At 35.8% G+C, this 22,935-nt stretch overlaps 1 protein-coding gene across 1 annotated transcript in view; it reads left to right on the top strand.

Moving 5' to 3' along the window:
* The window catches only part of LOC136838413 (serine-rich adhesin for platelets), a 549,424-nt gene that overhangs the window by 253,644 nt on the left and 272,845 nt on the right, over nt 1-22,935 (top strand). Inside the window, 1 exon segment of the mRNA XM_067103288.1 lies at nt 1,735-1,903. Coding sequence (XP_066959389.1) covers nt 1,735-1,903 — 169 coding nt within the window.

Genomic DNA, 22,935 nt, shown 5'->3' with positions numbered 1-22,935 from the left:
CTCTCTCTCTCTCTCTCTCTCTCACACGTTCATTTATATATGTATGTGAAGAGATCGTGTGTAATTTTTTTCTCTTATTTTAATTATCTCAGCATATTCCTCTCTCCAGCCCTAGGGGAGCTGTTAATGAGCTTAGTGGTCTGGTTAAACTAAGGTATACTTAACTCTCTCTCTCTCTCTCTCTCTCTCTCTCTCTCTCTCTCTCTCTCTCTCTCTCTCTCTCTCTCTCTCCTCTCTCTCTCTCTCTCACCTATGTTTTTATATGTGTATAGATCCTTTGTAATTTTTTCTCTGTATCAGTTCAATTGCCTCAATATATTCCTCTCTCTCTCTCTCTCTCTCTCTCTCTCTCTCTCTCTCTCTCTCTCTCTCTCTCTCTCTCTCTCTCCCTTACGCACATGTATTTATATATGTAAGTGTGTATAGATCCTCTGTATTTTTTTCTCTATCTCATTTCAGTTACCTCAATATATTCTCCTCTCTCTCTCTCTCTCTCTCAAACATTCCGATTAGAATATCAACGTCATGGGAGACCCGCCGTTGAATTGGTTGCAAATTGAGGGAATGGATAGAACCGTGTGTGACGGGCCACGTTCACGATGGGAATTGGGAGAAAGCGGAAAACTGTATCCCCAAGATGGACGGTTAAGAGGAACGCCTTTGAAATCATTGGTTTTCGTTTTTTGTATTTATTTTCTATTTTTGGTTTTCTGTAAAAGAAAACTAATAAGATGGCTTGGTCTGTCCGTCCGCACTTTATTCTGTCCGCACTTTTTCTCTCCGCCCCCAGATCTTGAAAACTACCGAGGCTAGAGGGCTGCAAATTGGTATGTTGATCATCCACCCTCCAATCATCAAGCATACCAAATTGCAGCCCTCTAGCCTCAGTAGATTTTATTTTATTTAAGGTTAAAGTTAGCCAACATCATGCTTCTGGCAACGATATAGGACAGGCCACCACCAGACCGTGGCTGAAAGTTTCATGGGCCGCGGCTTATACAGCATTATACCGAGACCGCCGAAAGATAGATCCATTTACGGGAGCCTTGATTATACGCTGTTGCGGCTGTACAGAAAACTCGATTTCACTGAAGAAACTCTGGGGCATTTTTTACTTGTTTTCATTTTTTATTTATTTATTATTTTTCATTTTTTGGAATCAGGTTTTAAATGTTATGAATTTACAGTTCGTAATGTATGTGCGCATGTTTGTGTGTGTTTATATATGAGCGTTTGTGTGTGTGTGTTGTTTGTGTATGAGTGAAAAATAAAATGGCGTGTATGCAAAGCATTTTTAAAACTAATTATTTTTTATTTTGCTTTCCTCATATGAGATTCTTATTGCCATAATTATTCTTATCAGTAATGGTGTGTATTTATGTATGTGTGTACGTAAGTATGTGTATGTGTGTATGTATATATGTATGTTTGTATGTATGTAATAATTCATTTCAATTATTAATTTTCCCTTTTAACATATGTTTGCTCTGTGGACACGTATATAATAATAATAATAATAATAATAATAATAATAATAATAATAATAATAATAATAATAGTAATAATTGTAACCTTTGCCCACCAACTTCTGGACGATAATAATAATAATAATAATAATAATAAAAATAATAATAATAATATCCTTTTCTCCCCAGGTTCTTAATAATAATAATAATAATAATAATAATAATAATAATAATAATAATAATAATAAACCCTTCCTTCCTTCCCCAGGTTCGTGACCGAAGGGGGCCCCAGCGTGGAGAAGCTGCTTCCGGGCGACCAAATCCTGATGATCAACGGCGAGGACGTGAAGAAGGCGCCCCGGGATCACGTGATCCAGCTGGTCAGGTCATGCAAGGACAAAGTGCAGCTGACTGTCACTCAGCCGCCGCTGGATAACGTGAGTTTAATTTTTGTCTTAAAATTTTTTTTTTTTTTAATATATTAAAAACTACTGAGGCTAGAGGGCTGCAAATTGGTCTGTTGATCATCCAGCATCCAGGCATCAAACGTACCAAATTGCAGTCCTCTAGCCTCAGTAGTTTTCATTTTATTCGATGTTAAAGTTAGGCCACCACCGGGCCGCTGAGGCTAGAGGGCTGCAAATTGGTATGTTGATCATCACCTCAGTCATCAGAGGGCTGCCCTCTAGCCTCAGTCGAGTTTATTTTATTTAAGGTTAAAGTTAGCCTTTTAATCAGTTGGCAACGATACAGGATCCACCCTGAGCCTGCAAATTGGTATGTTGATCATCACCCTCAGTCACATACCCAAATTGCAAGCCCTCTAGCCTCAGTAGTTTTATTTTATTTAAGGTTAAATTTAGCCACAATCGTGCTTTCGGCAACGCAACAACACAGGCCGCCAGCGAGCCTTGATTAAAGTTTCATGGGCCGCGGCTCATTCAGCATTATACAGAGACCACCGAAAGATAGATCTATTTTCGGTGGCCTTGATTATATGCTGTACAGAAAACTCGATTGCGCCATAAACTTGGGCATATTTTGCTTTGTTGTTAATGATATTTATTTAAATTTTGGCAGTTGATGTCAATAATTAGATTTTTGGGGATTATATATAAATGTATATATATATAATATATATATATATATATATATATATATATATATATATATATATATATAATATATATATATATATATATATATATATATATATATATATATATATATATATATATATATTCTAATTTGGATGGACGAGAAAAATAAAACATTATTCAATTTCATATTCATCCTTTAAGTTAAAATAATGATAATTATAATATATATAGTCAGAACCATTTAAGATTATCTTTAAAGATATTGCTTTTAATCCCCCCCAACCCCTGTAACGCATCACAAAAACCCGAATCAAAAGACGAATACATAAGCCATTCTCGTGCGTTATGTCTCGACCCTACGATTGGCAACACTTCTCCTCCATTTACTTACATTTTATACTGTGTATTTTGGTAACCTTCCAACAAGGGTCAGATAAGCAAGGGTTACAGTAAAACCCTTCGTAGTCGTCTCGCTGCTGCCTTTTAGACTCCTTGGCTGGTGAGAGAGAGAGAGAGAGAGAGGGAGAGAGAGAGAGAAAGTTGCCAGTGAGTAAGCGAGTCTCTTGGGTACTCCCGTCTCGCGTCCTGTTGTTTTGAAAAGCTTAAGTTTGACTCCGTCTTCTTGTTTGTTTTGGTTAATAATTTCGGTCTGTGCGTTCATGTGCGTGTGTCAGTCTCCTCCGTGTTCCCTCAACCTCTTATCTGGGCTGTGGACTGCTTGCAGCTGCTTGAAAAAATCAATATGTAGCGTCTTAAAGAATTTTTCTGCGAATCATTCAAAATGCGTAAGTACAGTCTTTGCGTTGCCTTATTATCAGTACTTCTCAAACCTGGGAGGCGCGAGCCCTAGGGGGAAGATTTAAAAATTCTCTAATTATATTCGTTGTTCTCTTAGCAAGAGAGGGAATTTTACTCATAGGTGCAAGGAGGGGCGGTGGAGGGAAGGTCCACCAACTCTTAGAAGGGGGCCGCGGTAATGAAAAGGTGAAGAACCACTTCCTTAGACAACTAGCATTTTAGGGATATTTTTAAGCGGTTTTGAATAAGGGCGACCAATGTAGCTGAATCATTTATAGTGTTCAGAAAGTTTTGTATAGGCTATATACTGTATGCGTGAGCCTACGTTCAATAAAGTTTTGTGCAGGCTATATATGCGTGAGTCTGTGTTCAGAAAGGTTTCTATAGACTACATATTCGTGAGTCTTTGTTCAAAAAGTTTTGTATACATTATGTATACGTGAGTCTTTTCAAAAAGTTTTGTATACGCTATTTATGCATGAGTGTGTTCAAAAAGTTTTGTATACACTATATGCACATGAGTCTATATTCAAAAAGTTTTGTATACACTATATATGCGTGAGTCTATATTAAAAAAGTTTTGTATACACTATATATGCGTGAGTCTATATTCAAAAAGTTTTGTTTGCCCTATATATGCGTGAGTCTGCATTCAAAAAGTTTTGTATAGGTTATATATGCGTGGGTCTGTGTTCAAAAAGTTTTGAATACACTATATATGCGTGATTCCGTGTTCCAAAAAGTTTTGTATCGGCTCTATATGCGTGAGTCTATATTGAAAAATTTTATGTATAGGCTATAGGCATTTTTAAAAAGGCCAGGTAAAATAAAATAAAAATCTGAATATAATAGTGATTATATTGTTATTTATAGCCATGCACATTACTGTACATTACCTCCATTAGATGAAACGCCAAAGTGTAGTTACACTTTTGGGGTGTACATAAACAGCTGTGGTTTAAATGTGTAGCCATGTGTAATGTTATAAGTGAATAAGGATGGTTTAAATGTGTAATAAACCATGCATATAGACTTCCCGTGTGAACAGCTATGGTTTAGATATGTAGTTATGTATTTTAGTTTTCTGTAAAAGAGAAGTATTGTGCCGGCTTTGTCTGTCCGTCCGCACTTTATTCTGTCCGCCCTCAGATCTCAAAAACTACTGAGGCTAGAGGGCTGCAAATTGGTATGTTGATCATCCACCCTCCAATCATCAAACATACCTAATTACAGCCCTCTAGCCGCAGTAGTTTTTATTTTATTTAAGGTTAAAGTTAGCCATAATCGTGCTTCTGTAATAAAGCACGCGTTTCGACTTCTTCTTCTTCTTTTCCGACCTTATCAATCCCACTGTATAGCAGGGCCGGCCGCTCAAGTCAACTTTCTCCATCTATTTTCTATTCCTTGCATCTTCCCATCACTGGCATGTTCTTGGCTCTCTTGATTGGTTCCACCTCCTCTCTTCTTACTACTGGCCATATAGTATCTCAGACGAGCTTCCCTAGCCCCCTCCTTTACATTACATAAACCACACATTCTTCTTATATCTTGAACACAGTATTGATGTGCCACCTCGAACCATTTCTACGATTTGGGTTATATTGTGTCGGTAGGTTATAGTTCCGTACACAAGCATGTCTTGTAATGTACATGAATTACAGCCTTATAAAATCTTTGCAAAAATGAGTTATACTGTATTTTGGATGGTACTTATCACAAGTTTTTTGTAAACTGTAATTACAATGTAAAGTAACCTACCTTATGTAATACATTTTTATATATATTGTGTGTATATATATATTTATTATATTGTATATATATGTACACATGTATATATATACACTCATATATATACATAAATATATATATATATATATATATATATATATATATATATATATATTATATATATATATATATATATATATATATATATATATATATATATATATATATATATATATAAATATATATATATATACATCATCAAGTATAAGGAGCCCATAAAAACGCCGAAATGTGGAAAGTAAAGGCTATATTTCAGAGACCTAACTGTCTCTCTCCTCAGGCAAATAGTGAATGAGACCAAGTTACAGAAAAGCGGTATTTATACCCGAAGGTCCATAGGTGAGCCATTACGTCACCCAGCTGACAATTGATGGAGTTCTGCTTATATATATGTGTGTATATATATATATATATATATATATATATATATATATATATATATATATATATATATATATAATATATATATATATATATATATATAATATATATATATATATATATATATATATATATATATATATATATATATATATATATATATAATCTGTAGCCATCTGAGTAGGGTCATGTTTTCCAAAAGCCTGCTGGTATGGTGGAAATGAAAAAGAGGGTGGCCTTTTACATTTTTTTTTTTTTTACAAAACTTTTAGGGAGCCTCTTTTCCTTGTTAGGAAAAGTTAGAGATTTCAAAAGGAACCTTTTTCCATTTCCGAGAGAGAGAGAGAGAGAGAGAGAGAGAGAGAGAGAGAGAGAGAGAGAGAGAGAAGGCTTTGTGACAGTAGGATCACAGATATTTTTTTTTAATATTTCATTGCTTCCTTGATTGTCCTTGCAAATAATGTTGGCAGCCCTGTTTTGATCATCCTTGCAAATAATGTTGGCAGCCGTGTTTTGGAAGGCAGGGTTGCAACTTGATTTTTATCCTAATTGTTAAAATTTTTTTCCCAGATATTTAAAGTAGCATTCCTATATTTTAACCCCATTCAAAGATAATTTTTATTACCTAAATATAAAATTGACATGATAAATTTAAATATATATTAGCTTCGATTAGTTACATGTTATTGAAGACAAAAAAAGAAACAGCCAAAATGGCGACTGTTCAGAGCCCAGGATAGGTCTACATTAAGATGCTAATTTTCAATTTACTTCGTCGCATTATATATTCTTCCTCCTTTGAACCTCTGATTTGTTTGTGTGTGTGTGTGAGAGAGAGAGAGAGAGAGAGAGAGAGAGAGAGAGAGAGAGAGAGAGAGAGAGGATAGCATCAGATTCATTGAAGATAAAAAATAAAAAGGAAATATGACCGACCAAAATGGAGTGTCATTTATATACGTGAATCATTTGCACCTTCATTAAAGCTATTTTGCGCCTGATTACTGAGAGAGAGAGAGAGAGAGAGAGAGAGAGAGAGAGAGAGAGAGAGAGAGAGAGAGAGAGAGAGAGAGAGATCCCACCGCTTCATATGCATGCTCAATATCATTTTCCGTATCAGAGCAAAATTATCAGATAGGGTAATGAGATCATTTGTTCCTGTCACTGTGACGCTTAGTGATTATCTCATTTCGCGCTTAATGTGATGAAGCCTTACAGACCTTACAGACCTTACAATTCGTTCCAGGTTGCCCCAGGTCCCCCAGTGTAGGCACCTTTGATGTCTACCAGAGAGTTGCTAACGCATCTTCCGGTATATTTTGCATCTTCCAGTCTTGGATGGTCTGGGATGCATCTTAGATATTTGTCGAGCTTATTCTTAAACACATCTACGCTCACTCCTGTTATGTTCTCAGATGAGCTGGTAGCGCATTGAATAGACGCTGCATTATCGATGCTGGTGCGTGGTGGATTAATGTCCTGTGCTTTCCTTAATTTTCCTGGTATAGTTTTTGGCACTATTAATCTACCTCTGCTTGCTCTTTTTGATAATTTTAGTTCCATGATGTTTTCGGTAATTCCTTCTATCTGTTTCCATGCTTGAATTACCATGTAGCGTTCTCTTCTCCTTTCAAGACTATATAAATTTAAGAATTGTAGTCTTTCCCAGTAGTCAAGGTCCTTAACTTCTTCTATTCTAGCTGTAAATGACCTTTTGTACACTCTCTATTTGTGCAATATCCTTTTGGTAGTGTGGGTACCATATTATATTGCAATATTCAAAGTGGACTACGTACGTACGTTTTATAAAGCATAATCATGTGTTCAGCTTTTCTAGTTTTGAAGTGCCGGAACAACATTCCCATTTTTGCTTTGCATTTTGCCAATAGAATTGCTATTTGATCATTGCATAACATATTCCTATTCAACATCACACAAGGTCTTTAACTGCTTCCTTGTTTGTGATTGTCTCATTATTAGGTCCTTTATATGCATATAGCATTCCTACTTTATCACCATAGTTCATTGATTCAAATTTATCAGTTAAATACCATCCTATTTATCTCTGCCCATTTATATATTTGTTTAGGTCTCTTTGTAGCGAGTTCCTATCTTCATCACAAGCAATTTCTCTACTTATTCTTGTGTCATCTGCGAAACTTCTTACTACTGAGTCCTTAACATTACTGTCTATGTCTGCAATCATAATCACAAACAGCAATGCAGCTAACACCGTACCCTGTAATTTTTCCGGATATTACCGTAGCTTCATCCGATTTCTCATCGTTTGCAATCACTATCTGTTTTCTATTTTGCAAAAATTCTTTTATCCATCTTCCTACTTTGTCAACAATGTTATGTTTTCTAATTTTTTTCGCTAATATATTATGATCTACCTTGTCAAAAGCTTTTTGCAAAGTCTAGGTAAACCACATCTGTATCTTTTTCATTTATCATATTTTTATATATGCTTTCATGGTGGACTAACAGTTGGGTTTGTGTACTTTTTCCGGTACAAAACCATGTTGTCCTATATTGAACAATCTATTTTTCATTAAATGTTTCATTATATTTTTTCATTACCCTTTCATATACTTTCATAATATGAGATGTCAGACTCATCAGGCCTATAATTACTTGCCTCTAGTCTTGAACCACTTTTGAAAGTAGGAGTAATATATGCTAATTTATGCTCATCATAAATCTTGCCTGTATCTATACTTTGCCTTAATAATATTGCTAGCGGCTTTGCGATTGAATGAACCACTTTCTTTAACAATATGGCAGGTACTCCATCTGGTCCTGCTGCTGATCCATTTTAATTTCATTAATAGCCTGCACAATATCGGCTTCTGTAATATCTATATCTGATAAGTATTCAGTATTTTCATCTCTTATTTCTGTATCATTATCTTCATTGTCAATTCTAGTGTAAATTCACTCTATATCTTTCTGCTAATATGTTACATATTTCCTTTTTTTCATTCGTTAATCGCCTTCAATTCTTAGAGGGCCTATTTCTACTCTTATTTTATTCATCTTTTTGCATATGAATAAAAATTTTAGGTTTTGCTTGATATTTTGTAGTGTCATTTCTTCTAGGTTCCATTTTTCATTTTCTTTTGATTGTATAATCTTTTTGTTCTGCATTTTCTATCTTACTTTTTAGTTCCATCACTTTCCATGCATTCTTTTCTTTTGCAAGAGCTTTTTTCCACTTTCTAATTTTCTGAACAAGATCCTTCTGTCTCTTGGAATTCGTGACTGATGCTTACTTTTTCTTCGGTATATATTTTTCCACTATTTCCTCTAATATTTTATATAAATATATCAGTATTTACCTGTATATCATCACTTACAAATATGTTTTCCCATTCTTTGTTTAATTCTTCATTTGTTTTGACCAATTTATATTCTTACTATAGAAATTGTATTTTCCATATCCTTCCCATTTTCGACTCTTGCTTTTCTTTGTTTTCGTATGTTCTGAACGGACTGTTAATTCTATGACATTATGGTCCAAATACTCGTGTTATATACTATTATTTCTTTTAACATAGTTCACCTCATTCACAAATACTAGGTCTAAAATATTATCCTTTCTTGTTGGTAGGTGATTTATTTGCTGAATGTTATGTTCTAGTAGCATATCTAATAGCTTTTCAAATTGCCTCTTATCTTCTGCACTACTATTGCTCTCTTTTTTATATGTATAAATACAACCACAGAGGTCAGATAGGAGAATCTCTCTCTCTCTCTCTCTCTCTTTAACGGAGTGAATATCTAGGTATATAAACTTAGGCTCCATTTTTCTCGATCATAATTTCTTTATTTTTTCTTTAATGATGTTGTAAATATCCCCCTTCCTCTCTCTCTCTCTCTCTCTCTCTCTCTCTCTCTCTCTCTCTCTCTCTCTCTCTCTCTCTCTCTCTTTAACGGGTTAAATATCTAGGTATATAAAATTAGGCTCCATTCTTCTCGATCATAATTTCTTTATTTTTCTTTAATGAAGTTGTAAATATCCCCTTCCTCTCTCTCTCTCTCTCTCTCTCTCTCTCTCTCTCTCTCTCTCTCTCTCTCTCTCTCACTAACGAAGGAGGCAAATGAGTTAGGTATATAAAACCTCTCTCCATTTTTCTCTTTCATAATATCTTTATTTTTTCTTTAATGAAGATGCGACCATTTCTCTCTCTCTCTCTCTCTCTCTCTCTCTCTCTCTCTCTCTCTCTCTATAACGAAGGTGCAAATGATTAAAGCACATAAAACTCCGCTCCAGTGGTGTCGATCATAATTTCTTTATTTTTATCTCTAATAAAGTCTCTCTCTCTCTCTCTCTCTCTCTCTCTCTCTCTCTCTCTCTCTCTCTCTCTCTCTCTCTCTCTCTCTCTCTGCGTAAAGTATAATATACTCATTAACACTTCGTAGCCGCGTATTTCAAAATGCAAATACGCCAGGGAACAGACGTCTCGCTAATGAAATAGAATTAAAGAATGACGTCATTTGTTGTCAGCCGTGACGTCACAGCTGCATGCCCAAGGGATTTATACACTCTATTTTTTATACAGGCTCCTGTCAGTCAAGGTAAATAGGCAGAGGTCCTTTGAGATTGGTTGGGATATATATATACAGTATATATATATATATATATATATATATATATATATATATATATATATATATATATATATATATGACTATTTGCCTGATGAGGGGAGACAGTTGGTCTCTGAAATATAGCATTTTCTTTCTACATTTTGACGTTTTTATCTCCTCTTTATATTTGATATATATACAGACATATATATACACAAACACACTAATATGATGGTGAAACTCTCTCTCTCTCTCTCTCTCTCTCTCTCTCTCTCTCTCTCTCTCTCTCTCTCTCAAATGCTTCCGTTTTCCATCTCGAATTCAAAACTTCAGGATCGGTAAATATTATACAGAGATTTCTGTCGCGTCCTCTGCGTCGAAAAATACAGCCGTGATTTCCATAATCAAAAATGGCCTCGCTTCTGAAGTTGCTTCAGTTTTGAATTTTTGCTTGCATTTCAATCGTGACACAGAGAGAGAGAGAGAGAGAGAGAGAGAGAGAGAGAGAGAGAGAGAGAGTCTGTATGTCTGTCTGTCTGTCTGTTCCCCTTTTCATTATGCTTCTTTGATCATTCCATAGTTTTGTTACTTCATTCCTCGTTCCTCCTCCTCCTCCTCCTCCTCCTCCTCCTCCTCCTCCTCCTCCCCTCCCACCTCCTCCTCCTCCTCCCCCATCACCACCTTCTCCCTCCTACTCCTCCCTTTCTTCCTCCCCCTCCCCTTTCTCCTCCTCCTTCCCTTCCATCACCTCCCCTTCCTTCCCCCCCTCCCAGTCACCCTCCTCTCCATCCCCTTCCATTCCTACTCCTCCTCCTCCCCCTTCCCTCCCACCCTCCTCCTCCTCCCTTCCATCCTCCCTCCTCCCCTCCCATCACCTCCCCCTTCCCTCCCCTTACCACTCACCCTCCTCTTCCTCCCCTTTCCTACATCCTCCTCCCCCACCATCCTCCTCCTCCTCCTCCCTTTCCTCCTCATCCCCTCCCCTCCCATCACCTCCCCTTCCCCCATCCACTCTCCTCTTCCTCCCCCTTCTCGTCATCCCCTCCCCCCTCCCAGCCACTCTCCTCCCGCTTCCCCTCCTTCCCCTCCTCCTCCCGTTCACCTCTTCTTCCTCCACTTCCCCTCCTCCTCGCCCCCCTCTCCCCTTCCCACCCCTAGATGTCAGGGAACTCCATAGCCTTTTGAGAACTCGAGCGATGAATATATGAAAGCTTTAATAATTGGATTTTCCTTCCTAGTTAGCCGGTCACAGGAGCACAGGAGGAATCTTTTCCTTCTCTCTCATTCTCTCCTTCTTCTCTCTCATTCCCTCGGTCTTCCTGGTTTATTCTTCGGGAAATTGTCACGCTCCCGAAGGAGAATGGGAGGAAGGGAGGAAGGAAAATCCAGAAAGAAAAATAGAAAAAATAAGATAGGAAATAGTGGGGTTGAGGAAACCTGCGAGAGAGAGAGAGAGAGAGAGAGAGAGAGAGAGAGAGAGAGAGAGAGAGAGAGAGAGAGAGAGAGATACAACTGGCAAAAGTGTTGTACGATAGTCTTTCAAACAGAGAGAGAGGGAGAGAGAGAGAGAGAGAGAGAGAGAGAGAGAGAATTGGCAAAAGTGTTGTACGATAGTCTTTCAAACCGAGAGAGAGAGAGAGAGAGAGAGAGAGAGAGAGAGAGAGAGAGGAGAGAGAAATACAACTGGCAAAAGTGTTGTACAATAGTCTTTCAAACAGAGAGAGAGAGAGAGAGAGAGAGAGAGAGAGAGAGAGAGAGAGAGAGAGAGAGAGAGAGAGTTTTATCTCGTACGCGAAAGCTGGTAATTATATTTGATCTATTACCCATTTTATGGCTTAGACTTATTACTCCTACGTCCTTTATTTATTTTTATTGTATTTATTTACTTCTGTTCTATTTTACTTATTAATTAATTTATTTATTTATTTGTTTGTTTTTCTGTCTTTCGAGTGCGTCTTCGGCCATCTTAGGTATTGAATAACTGGTATTTTCTTTATTTTATCTTAATTTTAAACGAGAATACTCCTCAATATTCCTTCTCAATATTATTTTAAACGAGAATACTCCCTAATATTCCTTCTCAATATTATTTTAAAAGAGAATACTCCTCAATATTCCTTATCAATATTATTTTAAACGAGATTATTCCTTAATACTCCTTCTCAATATTATTTTAAAACGAAAATACTCCTTAATATTCCTTCTCAGTATTATTTTAAAATGAGAATACTCCTTAATATTCCTTCTCAATATTATTTTAAACGAAAATACTCCTTAATATTCCTTCTCAATATTATTTTAAAAGAGAATACTCTTTAATGTTCCTTCTCAATATTATTTTAAACGAAAATACTCTTTAATATTCCTTCTCAGTATTATCTTAAACGAAAATACTCCTTAATATTCCTTCTCAATATTATTTTAAACGAGAATGCTCCTGAATATTCCTTCTCAATATTATTTTAAAGGAGAATACTCCTTAATATTCCTTCTAAATATTATTTTAAACGAGAATACTCCTTAATATTCCTTCTCAATTTTACAGTATTAAAAAATACTCATAAGTATTATGAGTCTTAAATTGGAGAAACAAATCCACAGTTATGCATATATATGTATATATATATTTAAAGATAGAACTATATACAGTATACAGTTCTATCTTTAAATATATATACATATACATAACTGTGGATTCGTTTCTCCATTACAATATTACTTAAATGGATATATTTTTATTTAATTTATTAAGGAATATCACGTAACTTTACACTATCAGTCACTTCAAAATGACCTCCATCTGACAAATATTTTAAACCCTTTAAAATTCAAATATCTCCCCACCAATAAACAAAGAATTTTATATAGTTTATATCCACCTAGATAACGTCTTATTGACTCTCCCCACTCCCCTCCCCCTCCCTTTCTCTCCCTCCATCTCCCTCTCGTCATTTTCCAGCCCAATATTTATATTGCTCTTCTTCTTAAAACAAAGTCAACTTTAGCCTTTGTTGCTCCAAGTTTGAAATATCTCCGATGGGGCTTATGAAAATTCTAGGTGCCTCCTATCAGTGTTTTTTTTATGATGCATAAATTGCGTGTGGTTAGTCTGAGAACTCCAGGCTGGTATTATTATTATTATTATTATTATTATTATTATTATTATTATTATTATTATTATTATTATTAATTAATGTTATAATTTTTATTATTATTGTTAATCATAATAAAAACGTAAATATAATAATAATAATAATAATAATAATAATAATAATAATAATAACTAATAATAATAATAATAGTGATATTATTTTGTTACTATTATTATTTTTATTATTTTATTATTTTTATTATAAAAAATAATAATACTGATTTTTTTATTTGATTTTTATTATTATTATTATTATTATTATTATTATTATTATTATTATTATTATTATTATTATTATTATTATATTTACGCTTTCTTAAATGGAGTAACTAATTTATGAAAGCGTAGGTTTGTATCCTAGAAAAATAAAAATTATTATTATTATTGTTATTATTATTATTATTATTATTATTATTATTATTATTATTATTATTATTATTATTATTGTGCTGGTGTTTCTAACTGGTATGAGACTGCTTTTCAATTCGGTTTGTTAAATATCAGGTTGTAATTTTGTTAGCAGAACTCTACGCTAAGTTATACGTCTAATTTTACGAAAAATTCCACCAAAGGTGAAAATGTGAATGAGATATTTTCTGTAAAAGAAAACTAAAAACAACTGGGCGTCATTGTACAAACCCGAATTGGTTGAACTGGTTTTCCTTGCTCGTCCTTGAAGTGCTCTTAGTTGGTTGTGATGAACTGCGATTAGGTTTATTTTGTTGGTTATCAGGAAGTTAATCTTGGTTAATGTTAGTACCATTGGCTGTTTTAGAAATCCCTTTAATTATCATTAATGACTTTTTAACAGTTCTGTTCCTCTTTACTTTTAAACCTTTTTCCTACCTCCCTTCCCAGTGCCCCCCTTCTCTCTCTCTCTCTCTCTCTCTCTCTCTCTCTCTCTCTCTCCCAAATTTTGGCCAACAATCTCTCCTCTCTCAGGAAAATCTCTCTGGTGGTGTGATTCTCTCTCCCTCCTCTCTCTCTCTCTTTTATTCCCACTCTAATTTTTTCCCACCTCCTCTGGGAAAGCTTTTATCTCCACTTTAATTTTAGGGGTTTTTTGGGAAACCTTTTTTTTCTTTGCGACCAGGGTGCCACTTTGCCAGTAATAGAGTTAAACAAGCTTTAAATCTTTCTTCCACTCTCTCTCTCTCTCTCTCTCTCTCTCTCTCTCTCTCTCTCTCTCTCTCTCTCTCTCTCTCTCTCAGTGAGAATGAGAGTTGGTTAGGAAACGAATATATCTTATTTCTCTCTCTCTCTCTCTCTCTCTCTCTCTCTCTCTCTCTCTCTCTCTCTCTCTACATCAGGTCTCTGTTTTGATAGACAAAATATTAAACTCTCTCTCACATCAGGTTCTCTGTTTTGATAGACAAAATATTAAACTCTCTCTCTCTCTTACATCAGGTTCATGCATTGAGACAAAATATTACTCTCTCTCTCTCCTCCCACGCTTCGACATACACAAAATATTACTCTCTCTCTCTCTCTCTCTCTCTCTCTCTCTCTCTCTCTCTCTCTCTCTCTCTCTCTCTCTCTCTCTCTCTCTAGCCTTGCAAAACATCGCTGTTGTGATTCCTGCAGTTAGTAGGTTGGATTACAAGCAATTTTTCTATCGGAGAACATCGGTCAATTGCCGAATGTTATATACGAGATCATTTTGTAAAGTACACCACGACTGGGAAACGATTTATCACCATTCTGGAAGATTTATATACTGGGGGGCTCGAACTTTTGGGCTGCAGTTGACTCTCTTCTCTCTCTCTCTCTCTCTCTCTCTGAGAGAGTTCTCTCTCCTGAGAGAGTGAGAGTTTGGTTAGGGAACTTGTCTTTAAAGTGAACATATGTAATTCTCTCTCTCTCTCTCTCTCTCTCTCTCTCTCTCTTCTTACATGATATCCGTTTCATTTGTTTTATTTGTAGATAGGCAGAATTATACTTTTCTCATTATATCTCATCCATATGCGGTGATGTAGATGTTTTCTTCTTCTTCTTTCATTTTAATGTCTCGCGATCGTATCGACAAACTGCACGGTCCCATTACGAAGCAATTACAGTAAATGTAATCCTGGGAACTACGTGAGAATGTAGAACTTTCAAAGTGAGCGCAAGCAATTTCGATAAAGCGGACATTTAAAGAATTTCTTTTTCTGGGACGTTGATCCCGGTCTCTGCTGCTTGCAGTAACCATTACTGCAAGCAGAAGATCAACAACAACTACATGGAGAGAGAGAGAGAGAGAGAGAGAGAGAGAGAGAGAGAGAGAGAGAGAGAGAGTTCAAGGGGAAAGTCCTGGTAAGGCTGTGTCCTCCGTGTATATGAAACTGAACATATATATCTCTTTATTCTCTCTATCTCTCTCTCTCTCTCTCTCTCTTCTTCTCTCTTCTCTTTCTCTCTCTCTCTCTTCCACGCTTCAACATAAACAAAATATAATGAGAGAGAGAGAGAGAGAGAGAGAGAGAGAGAGAGAGAGAGAGAGAGAGAGAGAGGAGTCCTGGGAAGATTGTTTTCCCTCTTTATATGTCAAGAGCTTATGAACTATATGAGAGAGAGAGAGAGAGAGAGAGAGAGAGAGAGAGAGAGAGAGAGAGAATGTTTATCTATATAAAAAACATATTGTCTCCTCCCAGAGTTAGACAAGAAAAAATTCTCCCACCATCCTTATTGAAATTCTAACAAACAGCTAAACTAAAATTCCCTCAAAAACTCAATTTTCCGGTCAAAGGCCGACTGCAAGCGCTTTTTGTGATGTGCTTGCGTCCAGTGAAAGGAATAATTTAGGAATCGCAAGATGTAGAAATGGGAATGGAAGCACTGATCCCATTCCAGTCGTCCGGTTGAAAGGAATCGAGATTGGGTAGGAATTTCTTCAAGACCAGGAAAGTGGAATGGTTGGAATTTCAAAAATATATTGAATGTCCTTTTATCTGGTATTAGATAACAATTTCTGACACGAGAGACGTTACGTACCGTCATTATGACGTATCGTACTCTCATTGATGTTACATGTAAATCTACCATCCTCTGATATTTAAAAAGAAAATTAAATAAATAAATAAAAATACCCATTCGTCATCCCGAGGAGGGGCAGACATGTTGCGGCTACCTTATGACGTCATCAGTGAGTAAGCAGATAGAGTGTTGTCATCTTGTGGTCAGGCCTTTTATCCTCTTTTGTTTTGACCTATGGGGGAGTTAAAAACATTTTGTTTTTTTATTTTTCATTTTTATAATCCTTCTCGTTTCTCAAGAGATGTATTGTTTCTCCATTATTTCGTTCTTTATGGAATCATTTTAAATTGAGATCATTTAAATGTAAAGGAATATATGGTTATATTATTGGTTTTGCTTTTTTAGTTTTCTGTAAAAGAAAACTATTGAGCCGGCTTTGTCTGTCCGTCCGCACTTTTTTCTGTCCGCACTTTTTCTGTCCGCCCTCAGATCTTGAAAACTACCGGGGTTAGAGGGCTGCAAATTGGTATGTTGATCATCCACCCACCAGTCATCAAACATACTAAATTGCAGCCCTCTAGCCTCGGTAGTTTTTATTTTATTTAAGGTTAAAGTTAGCCATGATCGTCCTTCTGGCAACGATATGGGCCAGGCCACCACCGGGCAGTGGTTAAAGTTTCATGGGCCCCGGCTCATACAGCGTTATACCGAGACCACCGAAAGATAGATCTACTTTCGGTGGCCTTGATTATACGCTGTAGCGGCTGTACAGAAAACTCGATTGCGCCGAAAAAACTTCGGCTCATTTTTTACTTATTGATATTTTTAGGGTGAGATTATTCAGCCAGGGGTCAGTCAGACTCCTTTCCAAACTGATGAGTCAGTTTGACTCATGTGCTGAGTTTTGTTGAGTCATTGAGTCAAAAAAGTTTTAGTTAGGTATTTGTAAGTGAACTGAAGATTATGTATATAAATATATAATATGTATATTTATATATATTATATATATATATACACATATACATATACTGTACATATATACGTGTGTGTATTTTTATTAGTATAAATAACGATATTATTATTATTATTATTATTATTATTATTATTATTATTATTATTATTATTATTATTAGCAGCAGCAGTAGTAGTAGTAGTAGTAGTAGTAGTAGTAGTAGTAGTAGTATTCAAAATATGAATATATTTTTATATAATTATATATAATATATAATATATATATATATATATATATATATATATATATATTTATATATATATATATGTATTATATATATACTGTATCTGTACATATACTTGTGTATATACATACATATATATATATATATATATATATATATATATATATATATATATATATATATATGTGTATGTATATGTGTGTGTGTGTTTGTGTGTGTGTTTCCTGCAACAAACCTTTTAATTTGATGCTGGGATAATCGGAGCCCTGATGTGTCTCTGTCGGCTGTACCATTATTGCATCATTACGTGATAATGACTTCGCTTTTTCCGTCTTATTTCCTTAGCCGTAATTGCTGTCGATTAGCGAGGAAAAAGAGAGAGAGAGAGAGAGAGAGAGAGAGAGAGAGAGAGAGAGAGAGAGAGAGAGAGATTGGAAAAGTAATAAAAAATGATATTTATCTACTGGTTTTTGCCTGACTTTGTTTATTAGGTAAGTCAAGAAAAAATAAATATCGCAGTTGCTTGTATAAGTGCTTGTGGAAAAACTTCGGTCAATATATTGCTTGCCATAATGTGTGTGAGTGTTATGTATTGCTTCCAGAGAGAGAGAGAGAGAGAGAGAGAGAGAGAGAGAGAGAGAGAGAGAGAGAGAGAGAGAGAGAGAGAGAGGCTATTTCTTCAGAGTGAAAGAGAGAGAAAGAGAAAAAGGCAATCACAAGCAGTGACGATTTACTGTGCTTGAGAGAAAGAAAGACTTAGGAATTGCTTCACAGAGAGAGAGAGAGAGAGAGAGAGAGAGAGAGAGAGAGAGAGAGAGAGAGAGAGAGAGAGAGAGAGAGAGAGACTCACAAACAGTGACGATATGCTGTGCTTTAGAGAAAGACACTTCGGAATTACTTGAGAGAGAGAGAGAGAGAGAGACGTACAGTTTTGTAAGAGGCAGATTTAGTAATTGGAACTCTTCAAGTCTTTGAAAGCATTAAATATGAATTAAGTTACTGGTTCTCCATTCAGACAAGTTCACAAGGTCGAAATTGATAATCAGTTGGGCAATTTGAGATTGAGTGCCAGCAAAGAGGAGGTTTAGGACGTCAAGAGGAGGTGTTGAGTTATCGTCATGGTAGATTTGGTAGATTGATAAAGACAGAAAAAAGAGTTGAGTTATCCCACTAAAATGGGTGAGCATTAAAGAAGAACTGATAGAGATGATAAGGTCATGATAAAGACAAGGAAAGAAAGGAGCAGGTGAAAGAATACGACCTTTAGGAACACCACAAGAAATGGGAAAGGAAGAACTAAAGCGAGAACTGGAAGAGTGGTAGAGATGATAAGGTCATTGATAAAGACTGGGAAAGGAGCAGTTGAAAGAAGACAACCTTTTGGAACACCACTAGAAATGGGAAAGGAAGCACTAAAGCAAGAACTGGAAAAGGGTAGTTTTGATAAGGCCATTGATAAAGACAAGGAAAAAAAGAGTAGGTGAAAGAATACAACCTTTAGGAACGCCACTAGTATATGGAAGGAAATAGATATCTGCTTCCTCTCCCATTAGATAGAACCTTCTGCTAGCCCTCTAATGCCTTGGCTAAAAACGCATGAACGGGAGAAGGGGTAGAATGGAGAAGGTCATTGATGAAGACAGGAAGAAAGAGTAGGTGAAAGGAAACAACCTTTAGGAACACCACAGATATATGGAAGGAATGCCTGCTTCCTTTCCCATTAAACTAGAATCTTGTGCTGAACTGTCTGTATTTCTTGAGACCAAGAATCTTGAATACTCAGCCTTTTCTCCCTTAAGGGGTTGGTGCCATCAGTGCAATTCACTTGGTGCACTGTAGGCATTACAAGGTGTTTGTAACGTCCCTTAGGCCTTTAGCTGTACCCACTTTTCAGCCTTTTACTTTACCTCCATTCCCTCTTCCTTTCTTCAGTGTTGCTGCCCAACCTCTCTAAGTTTCTCCATCATTTCATTGATCTTCACTTTGCTGTTCAACCACTCTAACTCTCTCTCTAAGAACTGAATGGCCAAAAAGTACCACTGTGTTTTGCTTGACAGCCTAAATTTCATAAACTCAAGTTACAATTTGCTTAATGAAGTGGTTATTTTATTGATATAGTAAGAGATGGCGTTTTATATTACCAATGGGTTATTTACTGTAGTGGGGGGAATTATGAAGGCTTTTAAATCCCCCACTACATTCGGTTGCTGAAGTTGTAAATGGATCTCTTATGCTATCCCCGAGTGCTCTTAAGATGATGATAGGGAATCCCCTCCTCTCTCTCTCTCTCTCTCTCTCTCTCTCTCTCTCTCTCTCTCTCTCTCTCTCTCTCTCTCTCTCTCTCTCCAGGGTCTCGAGATGACGGAGAGCATCGTCGGGTGAATTTATTGTTCTGTAATGAGAAAACTTTAGTCCAAGTTTTTTCTTTTTTCTTTTTGTGAACTGCGGCTGAAAATGAACAGACGTAATGGTCTCTTTTATGAATGGGGCTCTTATCTAGATACATGTCTATCTCCCTCTCTACTCCCCCGTCTCCCTCCCTCCTCCTCCTCCTCCTCCTCCTCCTCCTCCTCCTCCTCCTCCTCCTCCTCCTCCTCCTCCTCCCACATTTCCGTCCTTCCATCTTCACGCCTACTGTACATATAAGCTTCTGCTCCCCTCCTGCTCCCCTCCCCCTTTCCTCCTTCCTCCCTCCTCCTCCTCCTCCTCCTCCCCTCCTCCTCCTCCTCCTCCTCCTCCCACCACATTTCGCCTTCCATCTTCACGCCTACGGTACATATAGGCTTGGATCGTTTCCCTTAGGTGGTCACCCACATCCTTTGCTTTGCTTCATTTTTATTTATTTCTTATTTTTTATACTTATTCTTTTATTTCTTATTTTTTATCTCCTTATTCTTTTATTGTCCTCATCCACCTTTTGCGTTAGTCAGGTATGAATGGGCGAAATATGGATGTGTATTTCGGATGACCTTAAATTGTCAATATTTTTATCAGAAGTTGGTATTATTATTATTATTATTATTATTATTATTATTATTATTATTATTATTATTATTATTATTCAGAAGATGAACATTCTGTTCATATGGAACATGCCCATATGACTTTTGGGCTTGTTCCATATGAATAGGTCTTTATCTTCTAAATAATAATAATAATAATAATAATAATAATAATAATAATAATAATAATAATAATAATAATATAGACACATGCATTAAATTTCATATTTATAGTTTTATGCCATTCGACTTTAAGTTAAGATTTACATAACAAAATCACGTTTCTGTAAAAGCCCAGATTCCTTTTTTACAGCAAATATTCGAGTTCAAAACAAATTAAGAATTTTAAAAAATTTGAAATGAAAAATCATTAGTTCATAAAACATTGGATGAATTAAATCGCAGTATATATCTTTTGACGACGTAGTGAAGGTTCTTTGCTACATTTTTTGAGACTTTTTTTTTTAGTGAATGTTTGAAAATATTTTTTTTTAGTGAGGAAGGTTTTAAAGTATTTTTTTTAGTGAGGAATGTTTTAAAATAATTTTTCAGTGAGGGATGTTTTAAAATATTTTTATAGTGAGGAATGTTTTAAAATATTTTTAGTGAGGAATGTTTTAAAATATTTTTTTAGTTAGGAATGTTTTAAAATATTTTTATAGTGAGGAATGCTTTAAAAAATTTTTTTCAATGAGGAATGTTTTAAAATATTTTTTCCGTGAGGGATGTTTTAAAATTTTTCTTAGTGACGAATGTTTCAAAATATTTTTTTAGTGAGGAATGTTTAAAAATATTTTTTTAATGAGTGTTTTAGAATATTTTTTAAATATTTTTCGTATATATATTTGCACATATATAATATATGTATATATATAATATATTATATATATATATATATATATATATATATATATATATATATATATATATATATATAAAACACCATACCGTCAAAATGCTGCATCCCTGCTGTTACAGATTTCCAGCCTAAAATATTTTAAATATTCGTCGCTAAAAATGCTTAGAAAAATTTCGCAGCAAAGACCCTTCATTACCTCGTCAAAAATATATGAACGTGAATAAATAAACTTTCATCTATTTTCGAAAAACGACGATTCATAAATCCATTTTCTGAAAAGATTACAAGATTTGAAATTCGTTATTTCTAACTACGTTTTATTCTATTCTCTATTAATTTATGCTCGAAAGAAAAAAATGAGTACCTCGAACGTACTTTAAAAATATCCCTTAATAAATCTCGAAACACATCCGCGGTCAAGAATGGATTCGAGACGAAGAAGAAAAAATTCTCTAACATAAACAAAGAAAACTCGACCGTCACAACGTATTAAAAGCTTCCTATGGACGACCTGAGGTACGGTCGAACCAATCAGGACAGCAGTTAGGTAGAGGCGATCTCGTGATTGGCAGTCACTGGAGGCGACTGACCAATCAGGACAGCAGTCAGGAAAAGGCGATTTCGTGATTGGCAGTTACTGCAGGCGACTGACCAATCATGGACGCCCTTTTACTAAGGAGCTCGCTTCTACTGCGTAGGAATCGTCGCCCTGGCTGCTATTAAAGGAGAGTAGTGGATATTAGGAGCCCGGGCGTGATATGGAATGGGACGAGGAATGTCTGGTGTGGACGGAGGGCGGGGGGCTTGGAAGGGTGTGGCCTATAGTGGGGGAAGGGAAGGGGGATTATTGTGGATATATATCCATACTCTGAAGTATGTATATATATTTTTTGTCTTTCTAAAAATAATTTTTTCGAATCTTTACATATCGAAACTAGATAAAAATATAAAAAAAATCTAAAAAAAAAACGGTATCCACCTTTCCCTTCCACGAAAGAAAAAGTAAATAGAGTGAGAGTTAGAGAAAGCTCTCCTCCCAGATGAACCCAAGTGATTACGAGCAGTTTGTGTTCCGGAAACTTGGAGTTTCTAAGCCTCCTTTTATTTTGAGTAGCGGGGAAGGAGACAAGATTAGCTGATGTGTTTGTGAATGTGTGTGAATGTGTATGTATGTGTTTGTGTCTGTTCATATGTGTGTGTCTGTTTATGTATGTGTATGTCTGTATGTGTATGATTGTGTTTGTGTGTCTGTGTGGGTGTTTGTTTGTTTATGTGTGTATGTTTGTGTTTGTGTGTCTGTCTGGGTATTTGTGTTTGTGTATGTCTGTATTTTATTGTGTATGTTTGTGTTTTATGCATTTATCTGTTTATTAGTGTATGTGTTTGTGTTTGTTCATTTGTATGTGTATGTGTGTATCCGTTCATGTAGGTGTTTTGGAAACTAGTACTGAGCTTGGGAAGGTAGGGGGATTAAGGTCTGGAGATGGCCCACTTGAGAAGGTAGGGGGGGGGGAGGGGCGCCCCAGTGAGGCATTTTGGGAGAGAGAGAGAGAGAGTTCAAGGTGTGTATCTTAAGGGACAATTAAGACTCCATAACATAAGTGGAAATCTTCCGGTCAGGGGCGTGAGCTGGCTGGTAAATTGTTCCC

The sequence above is a fragment of the Macrobrachium rosenbergii genome, chromosome 5 (genome assembly GCF_040412425.1).
Source record: "Macrobrachium rosenbergii isolate ZJJX-2024 chromosome 5, ASM4041242v1, whole genome shotgun sequence".
Taxonomy (NCBI): Eukaryota; Metazoa; Arthropoda; class Malacostraca; order Decapoda; family Palaemonidae; genus Macrobrachium; species Macrobrachium rosenbergii.
This window is presented reverse-complemented; position numbering and strand designations above follow the sequence as displayed.